At 41.9% G+C, this 14603-nt stretch overlaps 1 protein-coding gene across 1 annotated transcript in view; it reads right to left on the bottom strand.

Moving 5' to 3' along the window:
* xkr6b (XK, Kell blood group complex subunit-related family, member 6b) overlaps positions 1–8501 on the bottom strand; it is a 58360-nt gene extending 49859 nt beyond the window's left edge. The window contains exon 1 of the mRNA XM_061052180.1: positions 7553–8501. Coding sequence (XP_060908163.1) covers positions 7553–8115 — 563 coding nt within the window. The 5' untranslated portion in view covers positions 8116–8501. The remainder of the gene's footprint in view (positions 1–7552) is intronic.
* Between the last annotated feature and the right edge of the window lie 6102 nt (positions 8502–14603).

The following is a 14603-nucleotide window of genomic DNA, read 5'->3' as shown; positions in this document are numbered from 1 at the left end:
ATCATCATCATCATCAAGGGCCAAGTTCCACAAGCATGCAAGCTACAACTGTATCAGGCAGGATAGATGAGTGTCAACATGTTAGCATACACAGAGGCAAACACTGGAAAACATGTCTAATTTACAACATTAGGCTTGCTCTGAGTGTAAAGGCCAGAACTAACAATGTCCCTCAATAATTACAGAGTGTGTGAACTTGCCCTAAGCCCATTGATACATTATTCAAGACTGAAACATTTAATGGTAAATGGTTAATGGACTTGAGCTTATATAGTGATTTTCTAGTCTTCTGACAACTCAAAGCACTTTTACACTGCATGTCACACCTACCCAGTCACACACTGATGGTAGTGATTGATGTGTAGCATCATCCACCAGAAGTAACTAATCCCATTCATACACCGCCACCGAAGCAGCGGGAGCAATTTGGGGTTAAGTGTCTTGCCCAAGGACACATCGGACATGTTGCCCAGCTGGGGATCGAGCCCTCGACCGTCCGGTTGAGAAGCGACGACTCTACCAACTGAGCCACAGCCGCCCCTGTAGGGCTGTGTATGCTACCAACACTCTAGTACTGTAGTTTGACAAAGAAGTCAATGTGCAAATACTTTGCCAGCATGGCTTTGACTGGTTGTCAAATGTCATTTTGAAGTTTTGAGTTTGACATTTTGACCAAAATATTCTTAATACCATAACTTTTGGAGCAGAATAATATAGCCAGACGTGAACTTCAATATATGGACCATAACTGTGTTTTCTACCAGCTTGAACACTTTTCTATTGGTCATTTTAACGTGGGGCCTAAAGGTATTGTATTTTCTCAATAAATAATTCAATATTGGTAATTGGTACTTTCAGCTGTAGATTAATACATATTCGGTGGTCTTTATGTCTTTTAGCAATTTTTTTTGTCATAACTCTAAATAAAGTTGAGCACTTATCTTATTATAATACCAAAACGAATTGACCAGTGCAGTGATTTTTTTGAATTTGATGATTATAAGTTTGCTCTGCTTTTGACAGCAGGCAGAAGGAGGCTTCTTCTTTTTTTTTTTCAAGCCAGAGCAGCTTGGGAGGAGTTCATTGTCAACAAGCCGCACCACCTCTCTCTGATCTAAGCGCCTTAAGAAACAGGACATTGAAATGTGTAGTCTGCCAAGGTGTGTGTGTTCTCCTGTTTTCCCTGAGCAAAAGGGAGGCCGTGATGTGAGACTGCATATAAGGAGCTGTTTAAAAAAGAGCTACTCTCAAACTCCTCGAGGTGTGGTTTTATGTATGCGGTTGTACACACATGCATGTGATGCACATACAAAATCCCAGTCTGGTAACCCATCTGCCTTTGTGCTTATTATTCCTCCATGAGCTCCAGCCTGTCACTGTCTGGTGACCAGTTTTTAAGAAGCAGGGCCTTCAGGCTTCTACTACAAAATATTGTTTGCTCAGGAGGCAAGCCTGAGGCAGTTAAATCAAGCATCATCATAGCCTCTTTATTCCCAGTCATTCTCTCTACACTGAACTTAAGAGCTCTCTGCAGAAACAGTCGGTGTCATTGGCTGTTGAAATGGGATTGCAATCAGCTCACATGTGTTTATACACAGATACGATTTGTAAATAGGGGATACTGTTTACAATTACATTTCTGTATTTTTAAGAGGTTTGACGTTTAGATTTACAGAATCCCACCAAAGCACATGCTAAATCAAGCATTTTTACAGCAATACTCTGTAATTCAATAACCCAGCTTGAAATCAAACCCTGATGACACTGAACCAAAACAGCTATTCAATCTCTTTTTTTCAGAACCCGCTCTCTTCCTCTGCTACTTGAAAAGCTGAAGCACATATTTCTGCCTCGTTTACGGTTTTCCGTCTCTTTTACCCCCGGCTGTGAAAGTGGGGTCTTTTCTTGCGTTTTGACAGGCTCCTCTGTCACGTAATTGGTGGGTTTTCTTGGAGGGCTGGCTTTAAAGGGTTTGTCCCCTGTTATCAGTGCTAATGAGAAAATGAGTAGCGTAACAAGGAGCTATTCCAGAGCAGCAATGGTGGTTTAATGTGCTGTCTGTAAATAACACACAGCACAGTCAGATGTGTATTTTAATAAAGATGAGTATTCTCTCTCTATGGCTTTGTGCTCTTTTCCATCTTTTGCTCTCTGCAGAATTAAGTGTTTTGTGGTTTTCTTCTGTCTTCTGAAAAACATATTGACCATAGTGACAAAATAGTTTTCCCTTTACAACAATTGAAACAGTTGATTTTTTTAAAGGACATATTTATTTGGACACTAAAAAGACAGGCTAGTGTGAGCCTGTCATCCATTCAGCTTTCTCCTTCACTCCAGAAATACTCCAGTTGCCTCCACTGTGGCTGGAACAAGATGTTCCCATCTTTCGCCATTTTAAACTCTCAATACATAATTATATGGATTGTAACCAATTTATCCGAGCCTTCATCTCTTCCCCTCGTTCACCCCTTGAGCTGTTTTTTTTTCTCTTGACAGGGCAGCTGGTTGCATTGTATCATCTCAATGTCTCGCTTCGCTGCGTGTACAAACCTTTTTTGGCAACTACAAGCAGCCCAGCCAGCCAACAGAGGCTTTTGTCGACTCCTTTCCCAGTCTGCATTAATATTTACCAGGCTGGGAAACCGAGGCAGATGTCAACCATGAGGCGATTCCTTCGTGTTGCTCGCTGGTGAGCAAACACTTGTTCGGGATTAAAGTGTAATCCAAGCATCAGATTTGTGGTGTTTAAACATTTTGTACAGTTTCAAGGGAAGAGGGGGGAGACCCCACTTCTTTGGCTGCTGCAGAAGCGGAGAGTTCCTGGATGGCAAAAATAAATGGATCATTTTGGTAACATTTCAGCATACTTTTCATTCTCGTTGTCCCCCCAAGTGGAATTAGTAGTCTGAATTATGTTGTTTTTGGATACTGAACTGGACTATATAATGTATTTATGAACTGTTAACCAAGCAGTAATGCAATACACACACACAAATGGCCAACATTTCAGCAATCTTTAACACAGCTGTAATGCAAGTCAGTTTTACAGTGTAATCTCAGTCTCAGTGTTCAACATGATTTAAAAAAAAAAGACAGACCCATTCAAGATCAAAAACATGACACATATCTTCCAGATATGGTCTGGATTGTGGTAAGGACTGTGTTCAACACAGTGTTGTACTGTGTTTTACATGGTACAAGAAGGGAAATGAATCAGAATTGAAACCTGTGCTTCAGTTCAGCACTGGACAGCTCCCACAAAAAAACAGAAGAGCAGGACAGTGTTTTCAGGAGGGACAGCTCCTGGTAATTTTAAATGCAGTATGTAAGGAGCATTCAAACATTTGTGTTGTCTGTTGCAACAAATACATCTACAAGAACTGTGTAAGATACTTCTTTGCAGTAGACACTTATCTACTTATACACTGCTAGCTAAACACAACAAATAAATGTAATCCAGGGGGGCAACAGAGTTAAATGGGGGATATTTTAGACAAGCTTGCAGTCATGTTCACACTCTCTAAATCATATTTAATCATTTGAAGATTCATTGGTGTTTTAAATGGGACCTCCAGCAATCTATCGTTGTGCCTCCCCTAAGTTGTGCAACCAACAAGAGACAACTTTTTATATAAAGGTCCAAATGAGCTAGAAGCCCAAAATCCTGAACTTTAGTCTCTGGTGTGATCAAGTATCCAAAATAATCCACATTTAAATTGTACATTTTCACCACTGTCTTGATTAGACTTTCTGCCTTCTCCTTGTTCACTTCTTTCAAAAACCCTTATGCCTATTACTAATGCCCATTTTCTGTCAGACGGTTTAAGGAAGTTGTACACTCTAGCTAAGCCAACCAACAAAATTATGGCAAATGCTCATCTTTAAAATGTTCAGCTTGTGGGAAGCAACTGAAAATTGTCCAATTTTTTTTTTCATCACGAACAATGACATTTTCAGAGGGAAGATAATGACTACACCACACCCAATTCTGCAGGGATTTCCCAAATACAGAGAGCTCTCAAAACTTCCTTCATGGATTTCCTAAGGGAGGCGGGAGATGGATGCACCTCTTTCTCAGTTGGACGCTAATTTGGGTTTACACTGATTAAGCTGTCCATCCTACCGACAGGAGACTCCTGTGTCTGCGAGATCCTCTGTGTGCGCGAGCATATGTGAGCAGAATCTCTGAAGCTTAAGGGGACACACTGATGGAGGTGCTGCTGGTGAATCACAGGGAGGGCGACATGATAGAGCCGGTGGGAGCGGAATAGTCCCCGTTCAGTCAACAATTAACGAGGGGATAACTGCAAAAAAAAACAAGCTTGGAGATCCTGTCATCATCCTGGTCCTCAGGTGCTCACAGGGAAAGTGGCTAATTGAATGCAGAGCTGAAAATGGGACTGAGTAATGAGACATGATGAGGCAGTGTTTTTGACTCCTGTCAGCATTTCATTTTGTTTTTCTCACATGAATGAAGACAAAATAGTCCACAAACTGATACTGTAGCATCTCATTTGGGATGGTTTTGATAGCTGCTTTGAAAACCACTCACATATAGTTACCATTTACTCTGAATATGATGACAAAATAACAGAATTTTATTGGTTCAGACGAAAAATAGCACTATCTATCAGAAGTAAAGCCATAAATGAGCGCCGTAAAGGACAGATTAAAAAGCTTTGTATTCATGGCCAATAATCCAATGTAAAATGGTAACATATGCTACCTATTGGCACTCTGGCCTCTAACATTGGAGAATAATCTCCATATCAAGTGTAAGTCCTGTGGGTCTGAGGTTGTGAACTCACACTAAGCTGACAAGAGCAGCTTTTGACCCTTAACTCTCTTCCCCCCCACCAAAAAAAAGGCAGGCAGATCATGTCCGAAGGGAGACAGTGTCCTGACAAAGATCCCTTGCCCTAGGCTTCGTGCTGTCACATACACACACCAACATAATGTTTACTGGAGTTCCCTCACAGCACATCTTAATTCACTATAGTTTCTTTTGCAGTTAATTTTGTTGTTTTGTTAATCAAGGTTTTTTTTAACTGCCTATTTATATTGACTATACACTGAATGACTGTAAAACTGAAGTTACCGGTGACAACTGAATTGTGTCTTTTTAAACAATAAATCCCCTTAAATACTCAAATCTAACTTAAAAAGCTCATTTGACCACAGACATGAATGTGAATTAACATATACAATTTTTAAACACTATACACATGATGATAATCGATAGTACTGTATAATATAAATTACAATAAGACGCTGATACTTGCAGGCGGCGAATTGGATGAGATTATTGCTACCAATCTATTCCTTTAATAAAGCTAGCCATCTACTTAACTTTCCACAAACAGTAATTTGATTTTTCTAGCTCCATTCCAAAGGTAAGAAAAATCCTCCCACGAGCATCTCTAAAGCTCACAAATGAACAAGTTGTTTATTGTTCATTTAATACGTACAAAAGCATTATGCGCTGGCAGGCTAGAGCATCATCTAGTCAACCAGCAAAGACTCCAGGGATAAATACTGATATAACCCTAAGGTTAGCCAGCTGTGGCTTAACATCTGGGCTGTTGTACAGGCTCAAGAGTGATGTCAGTCTACTCATCTAACTCTTTTCCATATTGCTAAATAGTTTTATTTTCCAAGAATGTTAAGCCACTTTTGATATTTATTGATCTCAGTAAGTGCACACAAGCATTCACTTACACAAGGTTATATTTCTTCACTTCCTCAAAGGCAGAAATAGCACACTTTGCATACAAGAAAAGTGAGAAAATGTATTGAACTATTTGAATGACAACACATAGTACAGGGTTTACACAGACACCACTGTTTACTTACTTGTATAAATGAGGTGAAGCACCTTGAGATGCTCTCAGTCACTTTACTCCAAATGTATTTAACACTATAACTACAACTAATGACTTTGACTTTGCAACATCGCTCTCTCTGTATTTCCTTCCCACTACAGATATGACCAAAATAATCGATGGGAGCGCTCTACTAGAGTAAATAAAACTGAGCCAACGCGTCTGCAGCTAATCAATATAAGAGCCTTCAGGTGCAGCTCAAAATGAGTCTGATGAGGAATGCAGAGTGCACTATCTCTGGGAAAACCCACCTTGACAGAAGATGTGCCAGTATGCGCTGAACATAAATGCTGATGTTCTTTTCAGCAACACGAAAAAGAAACGAGGCTTGTTTTTGGAATAATTTGACAAAATGTATGGCTTGTGGCGATATATGATTTCTAAAAGGTCAGTGAGATTCCACTCAGATTTGACTCCCAGTCTCAGCATGTGAGTAATTCAGCCTGTAGCACAAATGCTCTCGTGCATTAGATTACAACACAACCATGGCTTAGACAATTAATTCGTCTGATGAGGAGGGAAGGCAGCTGTCAAACACAAACAGTGTGTCATAATTAGTGTTCAAGTTCTGCATTTGATGCACAAAAACACTACAAGCATTGACAGAGAGGCAGAAAGTCAGGATACAATGATTTGACCCTTTGCACTGAGTCTCACTGTGCTGTTTTACATTTTCCCAGCCACTGGCAGTCCTCTCAGAGCAGCCGTCATGCGTTACTTTTTTCTTCCATTAAATGCCAGCCACTGCGTCTGTCTGCACCAAAAAACAACTCGCCGCTCACTAGCTCACACTGAGTAGCCTTAAATAGAGAAGATGTGCGCGCACCAGTGTCAAATTTTTACTACAAGTGAAGCCGCTACTACATCTCACAGATTACGCACAGAGATGTACACCTTGAGCGTTCACGCGTTTCCCCAGACGCAGCATCTTGTGTGGTCAAAAGGCGGATTTGGGGACCTAAGATGTGGAACGTCGCAGAGGAATCGATGACATCATGTCTGTGGGGGGAAGATGTAGTTTTGTGAGCGGTGAAACAGATGCTCGTCTGGCCTCTAGTTGCAGAGTTGGGGCTTTTGATGCGGGGAGGGAGGGAGAGAGAGAGAGAGAGAGAGAGAGAGAGAGAGAGAGGGTGAATCGAGGCGACGGTGTGTGATGCACTGTGGTGCAAACGGCGCGTCTGACACTCTCAGACACACACACACACACACACACACACACACACACACACACACACACACACACACACACACACACACACACACACACACACACACACGCACGCTTTCGGCTACTAGGCTACCTGTCCTCCTTTGAACAAATAGTCCTCCTCCCTTCACACAAGCGCAATGGCGCACTGTGAAGAAATAATCACAGCGGCGCAATGTCTGTGCAGCTGGAGGAGTTTTCTGTATATTCTTTTGGTTCAGCGCAAGATATTTGTGGCAAAAGAGTATATGGCTAGATTTATTGGATATGCAAAAAAAAAAAGTGAGTGCGTAATGGCATCACCACGGTGCTGATTCTCACCCCAGTCATGTACACACAGCGGGTTATACCAGGTGACAGTCAGAGAGGTGAGAAGGAGTGAATAGAGAGCTAGGAGCTGGGAGCACAGGGCTTTGGGGGCTTTAACTGATTCTTTTAAAGGAAAACGTAAAGTTTTTCTTACCGCCACACTTGTCCCATCTGAAAGATGTGAATGATGGTCTGCCAGACCCAGACAGACAGGCGGCAGCACCTGTCCCTCTGCAGACAGGCTGTAGCTCTCCGACTACTGAGCCCCTCCACGGAGCCCAGTCCGCCCCCTGTGTAATCCTGCACAAACCACCTGAAGCTCAGGATCTGGACCAGCACCGAGGGCACCAGCACGAAGAACAGGGTCAGGCCAGACCACAGGAAGTCCTGCTTGTGGTAATAGTCGACGGCCAGCCACAAATCAGTCCCCACGTCCCAGAAGAACACCAGCAGCGCCAGGATGATCCACAGGCAGTCCAGCCAGAGGCGCTGCTCCTGCGGTGGCCGCACCGTCTCTCTCCCCTTCCCCTTCCCCCGGAGGTAATGCAGGCACGCGCTCCGGCAGCCCCAGTAGCACGACGAGGTGTTGCAGCAATGGCAGATGTGGAACGAGCTGCCATCCCGCGCGTCGTCCTCTCCTGTCCCCACCACCTCGTCCAGGTTGTGCAGCTGGGCGAAACCGGTGACGACCCCGCGACCATCGGATTTCGCTGCCATCTTTCCCTCTGATGTTCCCACCTCCTCCGGCTTCCGGGGTTCGTGACGACACTTCCCTGACACCTGTTTTGCACCCCAAATATTGGAGCCATCTAAAAGCGGGTTGTCAGCGCGTGGCCGTCGCTCACTGTGTCCCCAGGAAGCGCACGAGAGGCGCCGCGAACACAGCACATCTTTTGATCCTTTCCCAATCCCCCCACTTCAAATCGTATCCCAACTGTTCACAAAAATCTAATCTACAAGTTCGAGCAATTTAATTTAGGCTACAATTCGTGCATCCAATTGTTGTCTACCAATTTCTACCTGTGCAGTAATCTCTTTCCCTGCTGTTCAGTTGTTTCCCCTCTCTGCAGCTCTCATCAGCTCTCCTCCAGCTGCAAGCTCAGAGCCAGGAGCAGACCATCCCTCCACTGTCCCACACCGACGTAATTCACTCCCCCCCTTCTCTCTCTCGCTCTCTCTCTCTCTCTCTCACACACACACACACACACACACACACACGCACACACACACGCACACTCACAGTCTCTCCCTCTCAACGTGGTTGCCATCTAGTGTCTCATTTGAAGCCCCCAAATATGCAGGAGAGGACTGCATGATGTAATTCAATACGCCTGGACACCACCAATGGATCTATTTCCCTGTATTTGAACGATTGAATCAGATACGCAGACACGGTGAGGGGTCACGTTTTTAAATGGAAAGGGAAGATCTCCCACTGAGAAACAAAAACTCTTTAAAGGGGTTGACGTGACCAAAACCTGGCTTTAAGCATGTAACTCCTCAGATATGTTATGACATTGCTTGCTTGTGAATTTTATTTTTTATTCATTTCTTTCTTCTTTCGAGAAATATTTAGCTCAAGGGCAACTATTTCCTTAGGGGGGAAAACAAAGGCCTACATTAGTCTATCTATGGGTGGATCCATTGATCTCCTTAACTGTTGCTAAGAGACATGTATCCTATGGTTTTCCCGCCTTTTGCAGCATTTTTCCCCCCCTCAGTACTCAATAGGGTTAAGCCTTTTCCTGAGAAGTGGCGTTTTCCCCTCTGGTAGCATGTTCGAGCAAAGAGCTGGTGATTCCGCTGTAAGGTCCATAGCCCAGTGATTAGACTGAGCCCGCTGAGCCGCCTCGCGGGGTCACATCCAGCCTGTGACGCTGATTGGATCTCAGCTGGTGCCTGCTGCGCGTGCCTGCTCGGGGACGCAGGATTTGGTGGGAGCTGTCCAGTGCTGAAACAGGGTTTAAACAGTCACAAGTACCTCTTCCTGTCTCTTTGACTTAGTCCTTTAACCCTAAAACACAGTTTTACTCTTCTCAAGAAGCGAACACACATTCAACTCATTTACACACTAATATAGCCACTAATATAAAGTTTTTTCTGACTTCCTTGAGAGGCCCATTCTCAAAGTTTTCATGTATTAAACACTTACACTATTTCCAATTAAACCCGTTTTAATTGATTTATTTTGTGATTGATCATATGTGTTTGCTCTTCTTGCTTGTTCGCTCTTGCCGTCCCTTTCCCTCGAAAAAAAAACCCTTAATGTCCTTTCAAGACTAGGTAAAAGCTTCCTCCTTTTGTGGATGAATGTCAAAACAGTCTTCTGCAAAATGATCATCATAGTGCAATCAAAGTCTCTCAAACACTTGGTTTAATGGTCATATCTATCTATGCTGGTCATGTTACCTTGCATGCGGTGAATTGGATGAGAGTTCACATTGGAGCATTACAGAAAGGAAAAGCATTACTTAATTTTGCAGGCTTTTCTCCCTTTGTACAGCTAGACATCAGACCAGAGAGATGGAAACTGGAGCTACAATAATTCCCTCAATGAAATCTTATGGGTTCATGGGATAATATAATAAACCCTATAATACATTAAAACACTCTTTGCATCTACTTTATTTGAACATTGTTGAAACAAAACTAGGTCAACTAAAGATTTTGCCATGGATGGGTTTAATGTGATTGAAAGCTATCATGATAATGACCATATGTCCCAACATGCTTACAAACTCACGACTGTTTCTAGTGTATTTTGCGTGTAACACTGGATTGTGTCTTTTTAAAATCTATTCTGCATGTGCAATGGTATCAGAATCAGAAATACTTTATTCATCTCAGGGGGAATTTGGGTTAAGAGGAGAGTACATTATTTTAGAATGCAGGAGAAGTCAAAGTGATGTTGCATAAAAGGCTCCAGGAAATAGTCTGTTCCTGAGGGCCAAGATAACTGAGAAAGAAATTCTTTCCATGTGAAAAATTGAACACAAGAGAGTATGATCTTGTGCACATCATGACATCTGTTCCATTTGAGTAGGCTTCTTCTTCTCCTATTCCTCAGGGCTGTGAGGCCTTCACAATGAGCTGCACACCATGGACATACACACACACACACACATACACACTGAGCTGTCATGTCCACTGGAAATATGAGGCAGTTAAATGCAGCTATAAAAAACAATCAATTTACAGGACATCCATTCAAACTAAAAAGTTATTCTGAACCAAATTTGTCGCAAAGTGCTTAACAGGACAACAAACTGGCATATAAAACAAACAAAACAAAAAATACGGCCTACATGGGTGTGTTTGAGACAGATAAAGTGCATGAGCATTAAAGCAGACTCAAAAAAAGAAACAAGGCAGGAGTAGCCACAAAAACTGAAGGGCCTCTTGAGGAAGAGATCCGGATGAAGGCACAGACGGTGGGTTTGGGCTGAGTGCATCAGACAGTGTGTGTGTGTGTGTGTGTGTGTGTGTGTGTTTATTTGGGTTTTATTTGGGTTTTTTTCAATTCATAGAAATGACACACAACTTGCAGAAAGAGGGAGGAGTTATATGTTGTAGCCAGTTGTATTCAAATATACAATCCTGCATCTTGGAAGTGAAGTGCAGGTGGAGAAATCCAATGGTGCATTCTGGGAAATTACTCCGTTTTGTTTATGAATTATTTTATTTTATTTTATTCTTTTTTTTTTTACTATTTTTGTTATTTTTGTCCTCAGGGGTGTGAAGCAATGGAAGGACAGAAGCCAGTGACAGGTCACCTTGGGTGAGTATTCCTCCTGAGGCTGACACATAACATAAAATAACACATGACTTACCACACCACAAAAACTGTAACACTTTGTAGGATTTTGACTGAAGAGGAATGATAAGTTTTAAGGCGGAAGATTTTCAGCTTTCACTAGAGCTACATTTAGCTGTTACTTTCACCTTAATTTATTTGATTGTGATCTGAAAGACTGAGGTGTCTATATGCAAATCCTCCTTTGATTTTTGGTGACTATGTATCATTTAATGATCTCAATTTGAGATCTGTTTTGTCATATTGCCATAAACCAAGGAAGCAGGACAAGAAAAAGAAAACAACCAGCTCTCACAGGCATGGAAATTTAATGAAAGCAAATAGGGAAGCATTCAGTATAGCTCAGGCTTACACAGTTTATACATCAGCATGCATGTAGCACGTATTACAGACTCTAAATAATGCAAAGAATGTAATTAGAGATCAATCCTTTAGCATGTTTCACACTTTTCCCCTTCAGACTATACAAACCAGGAAAAGCAAGAGCTATGATTTTACCAAAGTTAAAGACTAAGTTTTACCAACAACCAATGCAGCTACCAAACTTTCAGATGCAGAACAATGATTGATGGTCTTTGATTGGTAGAGTTTATCACAGAGCTTCCAAAATATCTGATATAAGACTGCCTCTAAGTCATCATTATCTGCAGTACTGCTCTGATTCACTGGACATGCCTGAAATAACCAAACAGGATCACATAGCAGAACAAACACCAAAAAAAAATAAAAAAAATAAAAACGCTTAGCACAGAAGGGAGGATGAGACATCTTTATCACGCACTGAATAAAAGGCTGAGCAATGGTGTAGGTGTGAGCACAAACAGTCAATCCCTAAAATTACCCAGTGTATGTTCCAAAAATGTTAACACACTCATCAATAAATGTCAACATATGATGCAGGCACTGATTCAGTGATAACAACTTGCTCAAAGTTTGCCATAATTACTCAACCCTGTCAATCCATGTTCTTTTAATTGAACATTTTGAGTCAGACTAGTTTATTTATCATTTCTTCTGGATCTCTCCGAGGCAGAGCAGCAAGAAAGTGATTCATCAAGTGTACTGTCTTTAAACATCTATCAGCTGCCTTAAAGTCAACATTTTATGACAGAAGAAAATCAACACCTCTGCACCCACACATTGTCTAAGCATCCTGTTAAATAAAACATGGAGCTCAGGTTACTCTTTTATATCCTGTATAGGGCTTTGAATGGAATATTTTGCTTTCAAAGCCATTTTTATCAGCTTATAATCTGTCAAAGAAAAAAAAATCTGCAGTAAAGCATCTTTTCCTCGGAGGAAGAATGGATATTTGGTTTGTAAAGCAACGGTGGGTTTCAAATTCAATTGAGCCTGGGCATCTGTACCAACTACTCTACAGTGTGATGTTGGCTGGATGAAACCATCTATTGTAAAAGCCAAAGACAGGCTGCAAGGGAAGCAAATACCGCCCTGATTTGAGATACATCACACACACATAAAAAAACACCCCCACACACACACACACACACACACACACACACACACACACACACACACATTTTTTGACACCTACATAGATTGGCCTCTTAAAAATGTGTCAAAAGCAAACAGGTTTGCTCATCATCACCATCATCATCACTATCTTCATCAACTGAAGATTTGTTTACCTTCTTATTGTCTCCCAGCTACGATTGGGCAAAACCTTCTGTTTTATGATCTTTAAATCTGAATTTTAAATTCTATTTATTATGGCTATTTTATGAGCATCAGGATTATAGGATTGTTCTTCTGTTTTGATTGTGAGCTTGGCCTCTGTCTTCAAAGGTTACCTTTGCTTCACCCAGTTGCAAAAACAATGTTACACAACACATCCTCCAAGGTTTTCCATCCGCTGACCTACCCCATTAACCTGCTAAGCCTGGCACTGGTCTGACGTGAGAAAACCGACCGGACTGCTCTCTTGGAGACATTCCCTAGATTGAAGATTTCACTGTAATTGCCATTTTTCCATATGGCTCCTAATCAATCCAACAAGGGATGGGTCCCTCTTTGAAACCCCTCCCTTGGGATTTCTTCTTTTTTTTCTCCCTCTTGTCCTGAGCTGTAATTGCTTGTTAGTCTTGTCGTACTGTATAGACGGTATGGATGCCAATTTACTGGCCCTTTCATAGGATTTTCCAAGCTGCTATCTTTTAGTTTCTAGCCTTTCAGGATACCAGATTGCATGTTGGTAGTTCTTATTAAATATGAGGCACCTTTTTTGCTGCCTCTTAGTTGTTTACAGGTTGCCATTACCCGTTTGGAAATCAAACTCACTGACCATGATTTGCTATCACAATGACATACAGTATTACATATTTATTTTACTAGCTATTACAATATTAATATATCGTGATCATGCTGAATATACCCTCCAGGGTTCTTAAATCCAGTTTGTATTGATTTATGGGTTCATTCCTCAGGACCTCAAGTGGGAGCTGAACATCAGCATCCCTCATCAAGAAAGGACAGCAGAGGATGTACTTCCTGCGGCAGCTGAAGAAGTTCAACCTGCCAAAGACCGTGATGGTGCACTTCTACACTGCCATCATCGAGTCCATCCTCTCCTCCTCCATCACAGTGTGGTACGCTGCAGCCACAGCAAAGGACAAATGCAGGCTGCAGCGGATCATTCGCTCTGCAGAGAAGGTGATTGGCTGCAATCTGCCATCTCTCCACGACCTGTACACCTCCAGGACCCTGAGGCGTGCAGGTAAGATTGTGGCCGACCCCGCTCACCCCGGACATGGACTGTTTGAGACCCTCCCCTCTAGCAAGAGGCTGCGGTCCATCAAGACCAAAACCTCACGCCACGAGAACAGTTTCTTCCCCTCTGCTGTCCGCCTCATGAACAATGTCCCTGCCCTCCCACCTCCCCTCACATAACACAGACTCTCATCAGCCCCACAGTCAGATAGCATTACATTAATGTGAAGGCTGAAACTGACTTTATGTATTACATTAATGCTCACTGGACTTTTAATACTGCACCTTCTGAACATTTTGTGTTTTTATATTTCTTATACTCTATTGTAATTACTTCTTATATTTTATTTTATTTTATGTAAGTTGTTGCTATTTTGCTTTATTTCCTTTGTTAACTGTTTTTGCACCAATACACCAAGACATATTCCTCGTATGTGTAAATGTACTTGGCAATAAAACGATTCTGATTGACTTCTGATTCTGATTCAGTTTTCAGCAGCACGCTCTCTTAAAACTTTCTCAATGTCACCACCTAGTGTCCATTTCTGATAATGTGGCTGTTTTTATACATCAAATGTTGCTGCATGAGATATGCACAGGCCTTTAAAAAGGACTTTACTCACTTAACAGAACTCTTGAAATACATGCCATGTTGTCATCATAA

This window comes from Labrus mixtus, chromosome 12, assembly GCF_963584025.1.
Source record: "Labrus mixtus chromosome 12, fLabMix1.1, whole genome shotgun sequence".
Classification (NCBI taxonomy): domain Eukaryota; kingdom Metazoa; phylum Chordata; class Actinopteri; order Labriformes; family Labridae; genus Labrus; species Labrus mixtus.
The sequence above is the reverse complement of the archived record's forward strand: the minus strand, read 5'-3'. Positions and strand labels throughout refer to the sequence as shown.